Source organism: Anopheles nili, chromosome 2 (genome assembly GCF_943737925.1).
Source record: "Anopheles nili chromosome 2, idAnoNiliSN_F5_01, whole genome shotgun sequence".
Lineage (NCBI taxonomy): Eukaryota > Metazoa > Arthropoda > Insecta > Diptera > Culicidae > Anopheles > Anopheles nili.
Genome location: NC_071291.1, coordinates 46,590,938 through 46,607,458, shown reverse-complemented (window position 1 = coordinate 46,607,458; position 16,521 = coordinate 46,590,938). Strand labels below are relative to the sequence as shown.

The following is a 16,521-nucleotide window of genomic DNA, read 5'->3' as shown; positions in this document are numbered from 1 at the left end:
GGTTTCGTTTTGTGAGATGATTCCACGGTCGGTCAGAGAAAATACTTGATGATTTGTGTGAGAGAGCTCACTGCCTCGAGGAAAAGCTGAAATTGAAGAGTTATCCATCCAGAAATCGTGCTTTAATCCTGAAGTTCATTCTTTAAGTTTGGTTTATTGATTTTGATTGCAAGATACACAAAAAAACATTTGCTTTGTTTTCAAAACGGACTATTTTCAACATACCGAGAACAGATTAAGTGTGTGAAAGAATTTCCCAAAGCCAAACTTAGATTACCTGCAATCGTTCATCTATGATTCATTAATTCGCTAAATACACATGTTTTCCTTACGCTCTGTTCATCTCCCTTACAGAACAGCTCCTCGTTCTAGGTCAATGTCGATAGCCATCCCATGCTTTTACAACCAGATCACACCACTTTAATGTGTCTATTTATATCTTTCTTCTTGCGCTCGTTCGTTCACGTCGGCGTCCAAGAAAACTTCTGAATATTTTAGCCCATGTTTGTATTTAACATCACTCGAACGAATTCACCCCAGCCAGCATCGGGAACAACAACGCCTTCAAAACACGCCCTGAGCATCTGTTAGGCTTCCAAATTAGCATAAATTTTATCCACAAATGGAACGCATCCTCAGGCAATCTAGCGCCTTGCGTTACCTGCTTCCCAGAGCATACTTACAGCATCCTGAGTGGTGAAATAACATTACAGGAGGGATAATGTTAGTGCGCCCGGTTATCGTAAAATTTTGTATCAGCTTACGAGTAAAAGGTTATCGTTCAGAATCATGATAAGACTGCCTTCGAAGCGCATCTAGAGCTGTTAGAACGTAGTGTTGTAAAAGTGTTTTTAAACAGTACCATTTTATGGGAGCATTTTTCTAACAACTCTTAGCTAACCATGTTCAATTGTTGCAACCAAATCATGCTTTTTATATGATTTTTCCATAACCCCGTGAAAATCTTTGATATAACGATGATTTATTGCTCATAGACGAAACTGTCTTTCTCAATAATTCACTATCGAGAAGAAAAACATAAAAAAATGATTCCTTCCAACGCAACCCCATGGGTCCGTATGATTCATATCGATTGCTGTGACTGAAACAAATTGAATTTTAGCAATCTGCCACATCCACAAGTTAGGTGTCAAGTATGATAAATCGTTCGTCCAACAAATATTCTGCAGCATGTTGACCCGTCTGACCGCTCGAGACGTGACTTTAAGCCCGACGACCTGATGACGACAAAATGGAGAAGCCTGGTCGCTGACAAAGTGTCTTCCGTGTAGAGCAACGTTCACTGGCTATGGTTTGTCTGGTGAACCGCATTATTCGCTTACAATCGCCAAACTTCTCTAAACAACTCTGTTAGATTCCGCAAGAATGTTAATTAAGAACTGAACTCGTTCGTGCTTAGTAAAACACCCTTGCTTTTTCCCACTTTGAGAAACCCTCAAGCGCACTCTCTCAAACGTACAGTTTTGATCGAATGTTAAAGGTTCAATACACACATCTTTCAACCATGCTTCCAACTTTCACTACACTTTTCATCCTCATCGAGTACTCCGCTTCAAAAGAAGGAAATTCAAATTAGATTAGCAAATTATTCCACCTTCTCTGCAGCAAACAAATCAAGCGAATGAAGAAAAATCAAGCTCCACGATGATATGTAAACTCAATTATGTAAACTCAATGTGAAGGCAAGTTTAGGCAAAAAGGGCGGTACAGGGAATAAGCTAAGCCATCTTATTTTAAATGCAAATATAAGGGCTATGCCGGAAAATAAAGATAATCGTCACCGGTTGCTGCCGCACCATAAAATCAAGGCCAACACTGTCCTTACCGGCGCAATCTCAGCCCCTAGACAAGTAGTTCCAATGTAGGTGGCATTGTCATAGGAAGGTGCCGTGTCAAATGTCTCATTCAAATCGGCAAATAGCTTCCGTGCGAATCCGTTTGGAATCGCCCAATGGTACATTAGCCTACGCATTGGATAACCAACGAGAAACAAATCGGCCGTACGTGACCTGGTTTCAACGAGCTAAGTCTTCAATGAGCAAAACGAGATTGGAAATCCTGCCGGATTTCCGTTACCGTGAAGGTAGATTTCTTTTGGTCGGACTACGGCTTTTCGCTCTCGTTAAATTCATGCACAATGTTGCGTTATTTTACCTTATGAAGGTGAACCTACGGCATATATACGGCTTTATTCAGATTCTGAAAACAAACGATTGTTACAGAAAGAAGATAATCTTATGACTGCTCGAGAGCTTTCAATATGCTTAAGAAATATTGTAGTATTGCAATTTTAGTGCATTCGAATTTTACATCATCGTCTGGAGGAGAAAATTTACAAACTGCTCGTTAAGTTCTGTCTCTTAAATTCTTTTTTTACTTTGCAAATTCTGCAGTATCACGCAAGTGTTTGAAATTTTGGTTTGCTGACTCTCATCTCTGTAATAACTCTTAGACTTCTGTCACCAGCAAGCAGCCAAAGCTCTCGATTATATTATCACGAATCAAACCATCAATTAAATAGTATTTCTAATTACCTAACTGATAATTTTTAATTTACCCTTTACGTTAAAGCCATACAATTTAATTTTCGATAATATGCACCCTTACAAATACAAATACAACAGTAGAATTCCTACACACTAGTGAATAGTATTAACCGAAAGCACGTAAGCAGATTCAACTGATGCAGATGTAAATACATAAATTGTTTGTCTTACTTTAGTTTTGTTTGGCAATTTTTGTTCCGTCTCTGGTTAAAGAAAGATAATTTAATTTTGTAAAAACATAAACATCATAAATATCAAAACTTGTTGAATTATTTCAATTTTTAGATCAGTGGAAATGAGTAAATTATTCCATAAATAACGTATATAATACATCAGCTGCAACGATCAATTTTTAATTTTCATGTTACATTTCCTAAGGATTCGTGCTCAGTATTCTCCATTTAAGAAACCCTACGCAGCTCACTTTTTCGTCTTCCAATCAGAAAGAAACCGGTACATAGAACAAAAAAAAATCTCTCTCAAAGGATTGCTTGGTTGTTTGTTTTTCTTTGCAACAGCGTGTGGTATTTAATTAGGCACTCGAATGCGAACCGTACAGAATTTCGACAATCTTCCTCAAGTGTCTTGTCATTGACTACATGTTTCGTCGTACATGATGATTTTATAAAAAGTACGAATTATCTCGGTCTGTCACAAAATATCACATCACTGTTCAATTGGCAGTCTCTTCGGGGAATTGGAATTTTCCGAACTGAGAAGCTTAAGTATGTCTCACTCAAAATAATCAACGTCGAAGAACAGAAAAATTCCCAGAGCAATTGTCCATAGATAACAGAATGTCGTTTCTCATGCCGTAGGTTAATGTATCGTTTGGATTTCTTGCCGTGGGTGTTTATTTTAGTCTTGTCCCACTACGGCAAACGTTATTTTTGATTCTTTTTTTTAGTATCACATACATAAAGCACGCAACCTCAAATCTTCTCGAAGGGCATGTTAAGAAGTATATCTTTTGAAATACTTGAAAGCACGACGAGAGAAGCAAGTTGTCTAACAATTATGATATACTTCAACACTGTCCAACACTGCACGGTACAAAAGCGATGTAGAAGCGCAAGACGTTGTAGAAGCGATGTAGACGCAAGTTGCTCGTTTGGCAAACCAAACAACACGTTAGTCACAATGTGGATTCCGCAGGGCATCGATCATTCATCACTTGTTCCTCCGAGCTAATCAACCGTACGGGAATGTGAATCACATTTTTCTTTTCGCACAAATCATAAACGAGAATCGATTCATATTTTTATGTCCCCAGTCTTAACGACGGACTGCAAACATACGCTCGCGGCGCGTCCGCGAGCAAACACCAACCGAAACGTTATCCATCTGGGGGTTGCCTTCGCAAACAACCACGCACAGTCGGTTTCGTCCGGCGTTTCATTATCGGTGTCAATCATGTTTAACCAGCACGCGCCATCTGTGGCCACAATGGAACCGCAATCATAATCGAAGCACTGCTAAGTTTTCCACGCCCTCAACACGATGCCAACTGCCCGTGAAATGTGTTATCAGACGAGCCAAACTGCCCCACGGCTTAGAGGATGAAAATTAACATACTATCATCTGTTGGCGCCATCGCTCGAGATGACGCTCAATGTCACGCTTACTTTCGGGTGCGATTTTCCTTCACCACACAGAAAGGTCGTGCGAAAGCGGAACGCGGTTACTACGAGACACAAGCTGCCGAGATATCCACAAGAGTCACAGAAAGACGCACCTCTTAAACCGCAGCAGTAGCAGCAGCAGCGGCAATAGTATACTTTTGAGTTCTGGCCACTCGTACGCTTCGATGACCGGGAGATTCACCGCCGTCTTCGCACGATCCCGACACGACACTAACACGCACAGGCGTTGAGAGTCGCCGTTTTATATAGACCTCGTCGGCCGGGAAGCGTTCGGGAGAACACCCAGGAGTATGTCGCTACCAGAGATACACTAGCATTTGCTCTCAGCGGTGGTCTCGACCGTTTGCGTGCGGCTGGGAAAATTCGTTAATTGTTCTGTTTTTTTTTTATCTACATTTCTTTCCTTTTGTCACGAACCTGATTAAGGTTGCCACCTACTAAGTGAAAGACAATGTATTTTCACTACCTGTCCAATCAGGCCAATAATTTTTAGTATTTCCTTTCAAACGACCGTGCGTAATTCGCAATATCCACTTGATTTAGAAATGTAAATTTATCGAATGTTCAACCTACATTTCAACTGTTGAAAACACATTCGTAGAGGCATCCCTTATGCTCAAAACTCCAATTTATTCGCATCCAGCAATACCCGGCACGACAGCTCTCCCCCCAACATCAGGAGCGATGTCAAATTTAATTGTCCAATTGATCGGAAATAGGCGTCGTTCGGTACACAAACCATTGCCATCAATCATGAACATGATTACTGTACTCGACAAAGTATCATTTTCCGTTGGCCCAACTAATCTTTCCGTTAGTTTCAACGTTAGTGAAATTGATTCAACAACACGCTCTCTGTGGTATGATTTTCCTGCACCGCTGCTGCACTCATGAGCGTTGAATTGCGGGGAAATATTTCCTCTCATTCACCGAACTCTTTCTCTGTGTTTTGAGGAAAACTAAGCCAATCAAACGCTTATTAACTGTCTCTTGACAACACGTGCTAGTAGACGCAGAGTTTAGCGCGCCATTGTTTGGTGTGTACGAATTTAAATTACTAGCCATTCGAATGGGATGTGGGAGAAAATATAAGTATAAATTTGTTAAGTAATGATGGTTATTAAGATACTACAATACTCCCGACTTCTCATTCTTTTGAACAAAAATATTAAAAGAGAATAAATGTTCACCAATTTTTTAATTCTCGCATTTAATTCTCGCATTACATTTATAAACATGTGTACTTCTTAACTGTGTAACAGTAATTTTGATAACTTTATTGCTAAAAGCATTTATTCTTCACATGTGATAATTATTTAAAGCAACATCCAAAATAAGCATGAAATTATGTCGCTAAATTTGAAACCCCCATATCTACTCACTCTGAAAACTTAGATTTATCAATCATCTAACTGAAAAATTTACAGTTACAATACAGTTTACAAAAGAAATTTAGATATAGTACTGACCCTTCGTTAAGTATTGCGAATGCAACGTTTCGCTATAAATATAATTTGAAAACGTTTTTTAGTGTCTTACCGATCAAACTAAGTAAACTTTAAAGAGGTCTTTCTTTATTGATCATAGCGAAAAAGAGGACTCGCAGGACGCCCGACGCCATGCCTTTTAAACATGATTATCCTTTCCGGTTCAAAAGCTCACGTCTCTGAGCTTTTGAACCGTTTCACTCAGTAGGCGCGCGAGAGCATTACAAATGTCATTTGTAACATTAAGCTTATTTAGCATCTATTTCAATTTGAGTACAATTATAACTCATACATGGTAATTTCGACGAAATAGCCGCCTTAATTGTATGAAACAGGGAAAGTAAAGACAAAGAAGCAGGATAGCAACTATACGAGAACGAATATAATGGAGACAGTGAAGTTTCCTCGATTTCTTCCTATCGATAAATGAGTAACGTGCTTTATCTCTGCTTTCGAACCGAATCTTATAATTAATAAGCAATATTACGTTACAATTACGATGCCATTGTTACAATAATGCCATTGTTATCAACGTTTGCGCTCTATAAATATTTTGAAGAATAAATCGAGTCACAAATATGTCGAAAATATTTTATTATTACTCTTTTTTGAGTCCATTTTCCAAGCATTTCCAAGGCAATTTTCCAGGTAAAACGAATGTATTAGAGTAAATGTACAAATACGTACATTAACAATTAACGTGATAAAACTACTTTCTAACACATTTCATTTGATGATGAATTTCAACTAAACTTCTCTTGGCGATTAACGAGAATCATTATGGATTGAAAACGTAGGTTTTTACTTTGCTGCTATATACATAACCGATAAATACGTATACCACACGTATATTTGTTGATCGATTTTTCGTGCACCTGTTTTGCTTGATACTGATCCTTCCATCTGCGGACACGATTCTATTCGTTCAACGCGAGCTTCAACGGTTATCGTTTTTATTAAATAACAACCGTTGTATTTTACATTGCGACTGAAGCAGAATACAAGTTTCGGCGAAAATACAGTTTGAGTTTGAAAAAGCAAATGGTGGGCGTGATAATCACTCGGATATAGAGTACAAAAAAGAATAAAACAGGAAGGTGCACGAAACAGTATAAAAAATAAACACATTATGTTGGTAATATAGAAGCTCATAAGGGGTCGAATAAACATAATAGTACGGTATAGGATATTTTAGAAGGTGATAAGATGCAAAAAAATGCAAAGACCAAAGGATTTTATCGGGAATTGCTGAAGTGGCTTAAAGGCGAGTCACAATTACGACGGTTATGATCTAAAAATGAGATTAGACAGAAAAGAAGGACGACAATGGATAATAATAGAAATGGCCCTCGGAAATGAACAAATCAAAAAAATTAAATAATTAACAAATGAATGCTTAACATTCAGCAATTTCTCTGTGCGTGTTTATCTTTTGGAGTTAATTTTTCTTGCAATCGTTTTTCTCAAATCGTCATATGATCGGACAATTACTGAACAGCACAATAAAAGATTGCTAGACACGTTGTTTAATGCAAAACATGTAGATAATAAATGCATGATATTCGTAAATATAAAATACGACACAAAACTAAGTGTTTCAAGCATTATTTATTTCAAAGATCACTCTAACGATACTTTCCCACCAACAGTCCATAACATGGTTTTGCCTAGCTTGGAAAACAAAACCAGCTCCGTTCCGCACGAGCTCAAACCAACGAAACCCTGCGCCGGTTCGACTGCTTCAAGTAATTTAACATAGTTAACTATCAATTGACGTTCACTGACCAGCACAATGGGGAGGAGGGCTCAGACCAAAGAGTGAACGTATTGCTTGACGCCTTTCTCGGACGTTGGCTCCGGAACCTATCGCACCCGCGATAAGAAAGTATTTTTCTTTTTTGCTTCTGAACATTGCACTATGCCTGTTTGTTTACATAATAGGGTAACGGAAATACAGGTAGCTGTTGCAAACACAGTACAAAACATGTCTCAAACACGGCTGGATCACAAAAATGGATTGAAATTGTTGCTCTAAAATAGTCTCAACAGAAACACTACGCAAGAGGCAACGATAAGAACTAACGACACATGGGCAGAACGAGACTTTCCTGCTTTAGCATTTTCCTCCTTCAAAAACTCGTACAACGGCTTGTAGTACTCGAGCAGTGCATCGGTTCGAAGTTCCGTTTCTCCCGTCATTGCTTTCAACGCCTCGGACCAGTGGACCGATCGGCCTAGCGAAAGTCCCGCACGCAGCAGATCCCCAGCCGCCCGTGATCCATCGATATCGCACTTGTGCAGGGGTTTCGTCGGGTCCTTCGGATCGTACTGCTTGGCTGCCGCACAAAGAGCCTTATGCAGTTGCAGATCAAGGATGTGCGCGATAAAGTACGAAACGTACTGACTGTCGTACGGGATGTGGTATTTCGCGCCCGGGTCGAAATCTTCGGCTTCGCGCGGAACCGGAGCAGATACCATTTGGTACTCCTGGCGCAATTCCCACCAGCGCTTGTTCCATTCGGCCGGGTCCAGCTTTCCAGCAAACACTTCCCACCGCCACATGTCGATCAGCAACCCGAACGGGAGGAACGCTACGCGATCGAGCGCCTTCTGGTAGAGTGCGTTGATGTTCTCCTCGTAGGTGTCCGCGTATCCCTGCAACAAACCGATCTTCTCGAAGTGCTTGGGAGTAGCCACAGACAGTGAGATCGTGTCACCGACAGCCTCGTGGAATCCTGGGTTCGCTCCACTGCGCAACGTCACCGGTTGGTCCTTGTACAGGATGTAGTAGTTGATGTGGCCCATTTCGTGATGGATCGTCACAAAGTCCTCCATATTCATGCGTGTACACATTTTGATTCGGAAATCCTGCCGATCACAAAAATCCCATGCCGATGCATGGCACGTCACCACGCGACCATCCGTGGGCTTGTCGATCATCGCCCCACGTTCGACATCGTAGCTCATGCTATTGTCGGGCAGTCCGAGACCGACATAGAACTCGTTCGCAATTTCAAACAGCTGCCGGGTGGTGTAGTTCTTAGCCTTCAGCGCTTCCGTTACGTCCAGATCCACCGTATTGGCAAAGGGTTTCGTGCGATCGTACAGATTCACCCACGATTGTGCCCACATGTTTCCGAGTACGTGAGCCGGGATGTTTGCGCCTGCTTCGCTCATCTGCTCTCCGTAGATCGCTTGCAGTTTGCGGTGCACATACTTGTGCAGCTCGCTGTAGAACGGTTTCAATTCGCTCCACAATCGCTTCATGCCGTCAACAAAGTCCTCCTGTTCGAAAGCGGAACGCCACAGCTCGCCCATGTCATCGTATCCGCCAAGCTTTCCCGCTTGGTTCATCAGCTCAACATAGTCCTGGTAGTCTCGCTTCATCAGGCGACCTGTGCTGCGTCGCCACTCATTCCACACGTACTTCAGTTCGTCGTAATCCTCCGATTTGGCCATTACGTCGTACAGTTCTGGATCGAGCGAAAGTTTGCCCTCCGAACACTGCTGGTTGCTGTACGGACAAATCGTCGCACTGCTGTAAATGTTTTGCATTCTTCCCAGCGCGATTTGCAACTAAGCGAAAAACAAAACAAAACAATCATACAATGAGTCAGCTTCTTGGCTAGTAGCGTAGTCCTTACCATTATCCTTTTATTAAAAATATCAACTTACCTTGGAAAGATCATCGTGTTGCAGCTTGTTGATGGAGATTTCAGTCAAAAATTGCAGCTGTCGGTTCACCGATGGATTCGAAAACTCCTTCGGATCGACACCCTCGAAGTACCGATTGTAATTCTCCAGCACGAACTCCGTATTCGCGGCCAGAATTTCCGTCAACTGCTGCTGCAGCAGCACATTGCCTACGTCCACTTGGGTGGCATACTGAGCCTGCACTTGCCTGTTGCATGCCATCGAGTACTGCTCGCTGTACCGATCGATGATCTTGTCCATGACGGCAGCATTAAATTTGCGATTCTCTTCCCGTAGAAACTGATGAAGTGGCTCGAAATATTCTAGCAACGCCTTGCCGCTGATCTCCCGTTCACCAGTCAGCTTTTCCAGCGCGACCTGCCAATCCTCACTGTAGCCCAACGAAAGACCCTCTCGCAGCTTATCTCCAGCGGCTTTGCTGCGGTAGAAATCGCACTTGTGCAACGGTTGGCTGGTGTCCTTGCTCGGATCGTACTGGCCTGCTTCGATGCAAAGCGCCCGATAGAACTGGAACTCTAGAATGTGCGCCAAAAAGTACGCAATGTACTGCGAACTAGCCGGGATGTGGTATTTTGCTCCCGGATCAAAATCGGCCTCAGATCGTGCGACCGGTGCGTACACTTTCTGGTATTTCTCGCGCAGTTTCCACCAGTGCGCATTCCACTCGCTCTCATTCACGGCACCACTAAACACGTCCCAACGCCACATGTCGATCAGATAGCCGAACGGTAGGAAAGCGACTCGCTCCAACGCCATCTCGAACAGTGCGTTTATGTTGTCAGCCTGGCTGTCCTCGTACTCGTCCAGCAGACCCACCTTGCGCAGATGATTCGGCGTTGCCACGGACAAAGCGATTGTGTCACCGACCGCTTCGTGGAAGGCAGGAGTAGCTCCGGTACGGAACAGATTCGGCTCGTCCTTGTACAGTATGTAGTACATAATGTGCCCCATTTCATGGTGCACCGTTATGAAGTCCTCCATATTGATGTTCGTACACATTTTAATGCGGAAATCCTCGCCATCACAAAAGTCCCACGCTGAGGCATGACAAACGATCTTCTGCGGTGGCTTCTCAATCACCGCCTTCGGTCCGTAACTCATTGCGCTGCTCGGTAATCCCATGCTCTGGTAAAACTCATCCGACATCTCGAACATTTTGGTCGCGTTATAGCCCAGCTCCTTCATTTTTGCTGTCACATCCACCAAACTCGCGTTGGGGAAGGGCTTCAACCGTTCGTACAGATTGGCCCACGACTGTGCCCACATGTTACCGAGCAGATGCGCCGGGATCATGGGGTTTTCCTTGTCCATCCGGTCTCCGTACACCTCAAATAGTCGGTAACGCACATACGTATGCAGCTCGTCGTACAAGGGTTCCACTTCACTCCAGAGCCTATCTAGCGTATGGCGCAAGTTCGAGTCGTCGTACTTCGAACGCCACAGCGCACCATAATCCTCGTATCCGTTCAATCTGGCAGCCTCGTTCACGAGCTGCACATAATCCTTGTAATCTGTGCGCATTTTTTTACCAGATTCTTCACGCCAACGACGCCACACGTACTCCAACTCATCGTAGTCGCTCGACTCGGCTAGGACCTTCTCAAGCTCGGGATCAAGGGTCCATTTTTGATCTGCGGCCCCACACTGCTGGTTCGTGTACGGACACACCTCAGCGAGCTGATATGCCGTGTCCATCTTCCGCATTATGCCGTTGAGTGAGGCCAATTTTTCGGCCGGTAACGCTGCCGTGCCTAGATCCTTCAGCAGACGAAGCTGCTTTCGAACCTTCTCGTTCTGGTAGCTCTCGACGTTAGCGTTTTTGAAGTACTGTTCATAGTAATCATTACGGAACTTGGCATATTCCAGCGATATGTTGTTCTGTCCAAAGAGTGAATACGAAGAAAATTATTAAATTATGCCATACCTCTGACCGGATGAATACTTTTCACCTACTTGTACTTCTTGCAGAAACACGTTCTCAGTATCGGTGGCCACATTCCAGTTTGCTATAGCATTCCGATTGCAATGATATCGAACATCCTGATCGTACTGTTCTAAGGCAGCAACCATCTGCTCTTCGGTCAGCTCATCACGTTGCACTACCACCTGTGGTAGGGACCAGGACGAGCCAACATAGCAGCCACATACCACCAGAAGGTAACCGAGTACCTGCAGCCAATGCAACAACATGCGGTTATAAATATGGTGCGAACAATCGAACATGAACTAGATGTAATTAACGTTTTAGTGATATGCAATTGTCACAAGAGGTGTTACGACTTGGTTAAGGAGAAACTGTAGAGTAATCAATCAAAAGTGTTCCACTAAACCTGACTCTCCACGTGACAAAACAACATTGAGGTTATGAAGTAATAATTTTTTTTGTCAATTTAATGGGCTATTTTTTACAAATTGGTGTTCATTTCTATTACACTATGCATCAGAATTATTCGAATTTATTCGATTGTCGTATTTGGATTACCTAAAATCATTTTACGCTAATTTCATCGCTGAAAATTACATGTCCTCAAACACTTGTTTGCCCTACCAGAGTAATATCATCACATATCATAAACACCACACCATCATAAACACACAATAGTAGATGATAATTCAGTGAATGACGATGAATATTTGCGACGCTTTTTATAGCCGCTTACAATCAGTTTTTCAACGGGTATCTTTTATCTGCGCTACGTCGTATTTTATAACCATAATAAATGGACGACATCTATGTATTTTATTCCGTCATGCAAGTCTACCTCAAGTACAAGTACGGCATCCACGCTTCTGTATGAAAATATTTCTCAACTTGCTCATCATTCGAGATCGCTGGTTCCGAAAGCCTCCTCACAATTTGCGTCATTCGTTAATTTTGCTCAAAATAATATTCACTCTTAGTGCTCATGAATTTGCACAAATCGATAAACCATATTTTGCCACCGGACATATTACACGGAGCGCTTCACCGGACGTGTTCAAATCACGAAATCCCTATCTTTTGTCTGTGTGTCGTTTCAAACATTTCTTCTGCCATAGTATAAACTTACCTTCATTTTTCGGTGCCGTAGACTTGACCGATGCTTGTCTGGCACGGCTCGGCGGAAACAATTGAACACAATGGACACGGCGTTGGCCAGCCCGTGCGATGCGATCGCACGTTTGCAACTACTTATACGTTATACTTCACCCAGCCTTCCCAAGCCTTCTGTTGAGTAATGCTTACCACAATGCCTACACACGCTAGCGAAAACTGTTCAGTATTAAAATCACATAATATTCCACCGACTTTGCAGCGCTCTCTACCTCTATCACATTACGCCGACCAGCGGCAACGGGAGCAAACGCTAAATTGCCGGCGTTCAACCGTCCGCTCGAACCTGACCACGAACTTCGCTCGCGCACACGGTTTTGCTTATGTTGCGTGTACTCCTCTCAGCTCAACCTCGCCCGATCAATTGTCGGAGAACTTTCCACGCGTTGCAGCTAATATATATATTACCCGTTCGTGCAATGCGGCTGATCACTTTTCGCCTTGCGCTTGCACGCAGGATCCGGCGGATCGCATCGATTGTGAAGTTTGCTACTCGAAACGATCGGCGAGGATTACCCGTACCCAATGCGCGCTACCCACACACTCAGCTCTCTGCTCAGCCAATGCACTCCAGCGCCATACTGAACTCGGGGGTCTACTATCACCGATTCCTGAACGGCAATGCGTGTACAGACACCTCTACACACTTATCGGAGCGTGTTATCTGCGACGCTAATACCAACGATCGGTGTGCTTAGTGCGAGGTCTACTTGAAGCGCGCCTCGCGATATACCTTCACTAATCCGAGCCAGTTAATCGTCGCCACTCACATGCTCTGGAGAATTTCAACAAGTGGCGAGATCCGCCGGGACGTTAAGCTAGCGCCTGTTGTTAACGTCTCATCAAAACAATCCCAAAAGCCCATCGAACACGGATTAAGATCGAATATGTTTCATGAAGTTCATCTTCGGCTGTATTTACACCTGTAATTGCTACATGCTACACTTGCCTCTAGCCGTATAAACCAGCGAATATCACAGTTTGGACTGGTCCACAATCGTTAGGACCGGTTGGTTCTTTTTTCCCGTCACCACGCAATCCTCCTCGAAGGCCGCATTCACGATTCCCGTGCCGTACCCCGTTGATGGCTTCATGCGTTCCGACTGATGCGTTGCGATCGTACGTGTGCCGTTGATCTCGCCACCGTCGCCCATTTGCCGATACTTATCTTCCGCACGTTTTTCATCCGCTAGCTCACGGGCCTCGCGTTTATGCACGCGATACATCCAGCTGGAACATCGACGCAATCATATCATAGTGACTCCCATGTCATCGCAGCTCCCACGCTCGTCTGATACTCACAGGAAAATTACAACGGCCGGCGAGGTGAGTGCGCCACCGAGCAGGAAAAATGCCCCCGGCAGCACGTTGATCGTGAGTGAGTAGACCGTAGTATACATTGGGGCGTAAACGAGTGGCATCAGCGCCTCGGCGACACCAAACAGCGAGTTTACTTTGCCGAGTTCGTCACTTGCAACGAGCTTAGAAGCGATCGAGCGCATGGAAATGAACGACGTGCCGTTGAGCATTTCAATGATTGGACCTTTAAGGAGGGGAATTAAAATAACCATAAATTTTAACCACCTTAAACTTTGTCATAAATTCGTGTTTTACATAAATCATTCACAAGTATAAAGATTGAGCAAACAATATTCGATTAACTTGTTTATACAGCAATAAGGATCGTGAAGTGACATTGTAGTACAAACAACACAGCAACTAGAAAGCTGTTGTAACGTTATTGGTAGTTTTTTTTTCAATTTTACTCTTTCGTTGTTCCTAAAATAGGGCTTATTACGTTTTAAAAACGTGTCTGTGTCGCGTCTACTCGCAAATACTGGCCAGGGACTTAGTAAGTACAAATTGCATAATGGCGTTGTCGCAACTTAGGGTGGGTTTTTTCAACTATTTAAAACATCTTTACTTTTAATGTCCGTTAGTCGTTAGTTGGTGTTGTAAGAAGTAGCAAAAAAACTCACCCAAGTACAGCTGCCAAGTGGTGACGGCAAATGCATATACGAAGCTGGACAGTATCTTCGACATGCAGGACATCACACCAATCAGCGCATCGTCTATTTTGAGCAAGTGTGAAAAAACACCCACAGAAAACACGGTCCCAATCAGCCCCGTCAGCATACCGTACGTGGAGAAGAAGCTAAACTCCACCTCACTCCAGTTGAACCGGTACCGTGTGAATAGGTAAATTACCGCCATCTCTCCTGCGAACGGAACCAGAGTTAGTCGTCGTCGCTGTCGAACGTTTAGCATGTAAAGGCCACCGCAGGCATTATCCACTCGGCAGGCCTTGAACTCGAGTCCAAGATGCTCGCATTCATCCTGCGTGGCGTGGTTGTTGACTAATCAAGGCTAATTTCTAGCTTCCGCGAACGTGTACACTATGTAACCGTTGCCATCAAGCCGAATATGCGGTTCTACTCACCGTGCAGTGGACCAATCACAACCATAACCACGATCATGAGCATGATCACGCGCAACCGGCGCTGTCGCTCGCCTACTTTGAACGCCACGCGAAATGTCTCCAGCACGTGCTCGCGATCGAAGAAGTCCGCCAGCAGTCCCTTGTCCTGCGCCTTCAGCCGCTCCTTCTCGCTGGTGATGTTCACCTCCTTCACCACGAACGCACCGTAGAAGAACGCCAGCAGGTACAGGCTGGCCGAGATCGAAAACACGCCATAAAACCCTATATGTCTGCGAACGGAACGAATCCAACGTGAGGGTGCTTCGCATACTCCGGCGTGCCTTACATGGTGCACTCACTTTAAAAGGATTCCACTGAAGGCCATCCCGATGGGTACGCCGAGGGAAAAGCATAGGTTTACGATGCCAATACGCAGTGTACGCTCCTCGGTTGTCGTCACATCGGCGATGTAGCTGAAGACACCCATGAACATCGTAAACCAGCCACCGGTCAGAGCGGGAAACAGAGCTTCCGTTATGCCGGCCACCTCCATGGGCACCGACTCGAAGTACGTGCACAGAATCAACCCGATGGCCGTCATAAACTCGCCAATGATCGGTATCAGCATGCACGGTTTCCGGCGACCGTGTCGATCGCTCCATGAACCCCAGAACAGAATCAACAGGCATGGAAGTGCGCTTTGTAGCACCGTTTTCCAACCAGCCATACGAGCCACCAGATGCTGGACCATTTCTTCCTCGCTACGGTCAAAAATAAAAAAACCATATCAACGTCCATATGAATCCTTGGACCATGCAAAACCACGCCAATCCGTCGAGTACTTACTGCGTGTAGTTGGCGGTATCGCGGCGTGTTAGGGCATCACACACCTCATCGCCATAGGCCAGGTTCACCCGGCAAGCCTTCTCCAGGTTAAGGTTCTGTGTGGCCAAACCGGCCAGTACACTCGGCATAATGTAACAGGCGAGCATCGGTTCGACGGTGATGTTGCGTTTGAAATACAGGTACTTCTCGCGCAATGAGGACGGATTCTTTCGACGCTCCTTCATGTTCAGCTCGCTCGACACACTCTTCTCGGTGGCTTTCTGGGGCTGTAGATCTCTCATATTGGCGCGCCAGAGCTGCGGAGACACGTGAGCATACGAAATTCGTTCGGTTACGTGAGTACGCTGGTAGTTTTTCCTTTTTCTGCGCTTCACAGTGCACCGCAAAATCGTGCACGGTTGGGTGACATTGGCCTAGAATCTAGAAAAAGCTCGCAACCGCACCCGCAGATGAAGATCAAGGATGCCCGATCGAGGACTGGATGGATGCCGTGTTTGCCGTTGAAGCGGGAGAGAAACTCGAAACACGCACACACACACACACAAATGACCTCTGTTGCGCTTCATTGCAGTGCCGTTGCAATTTCGTGTACAATTTTCACACCTTCCAAGCGCAACGACGATTAAGATGAGGTCTTCTTCTCCTGCTATTAGAGGTGCCCTCCATTGTCAAGGCTTCCTGTGCTGATTTCGATCGAAGAGCAGAAAAAACTGCACCGCACTGTCACGTTCCCGTTCGTGACCTGTGCAGG

The 16,521-nt window shown here is 44.3% G+C and overlaps 2 protein-coding genes across 2 annotated transcripts; both read right to left on the bottom strand.

The window, feature by feature from the left end:
* Positions 1-7,293: 7,293 nt before the first annotated feature.
* On the bottom strand, positions 7,294-12,467 carry LOC128724420 (angiotensin-converting enzyme-like). The gene is made up of 4 exons (XM_053818149.1): positions 12,462-12,467; positions 11,365-11,580; positions 9,373-11,289; positions 7,294-9,273 (listed from the first exon to the last, which is right to left on the bottom strand). The coding sequence occupies exons 1-4, from the start codon at positions 12,465-12,467 to the stop codon at positions 7,729-7,731; spliced, it is 3,684 nt and encodes a 1,227-aa protein (XP_053674124.1). The 3' UTR covers positions 7,294-7,728.
* Positions 12,468-13,419: 952 nt separating this feature from the next.
* Positions 13,420-16,051, bottom strand: LOC128731464 (solute carrier family 46 member 3-like). The gene is made up of 6 exons (XM_053824588.1): positions 15,771-16,051; positions 15,284-15,685; positions 14,946-15,214; positions 14,485-14,724; positions 13,808-14,048; positions 13,420-13,735 (listed from the first exon to the last, which is right to left on the bottom strand). Exons 1-6 carry the CDS (start codon positions 16,049-16,051, stop codon positions 13,480-13,482), a joined length of 1,689 nt encoding a protein of 562 aa, XP_053680563.1. The 3' UTR covers positions 13,420-13,479.
* Between the last annotated feature and the right edge of the window lie 470 nt (positions 16,052-16,521).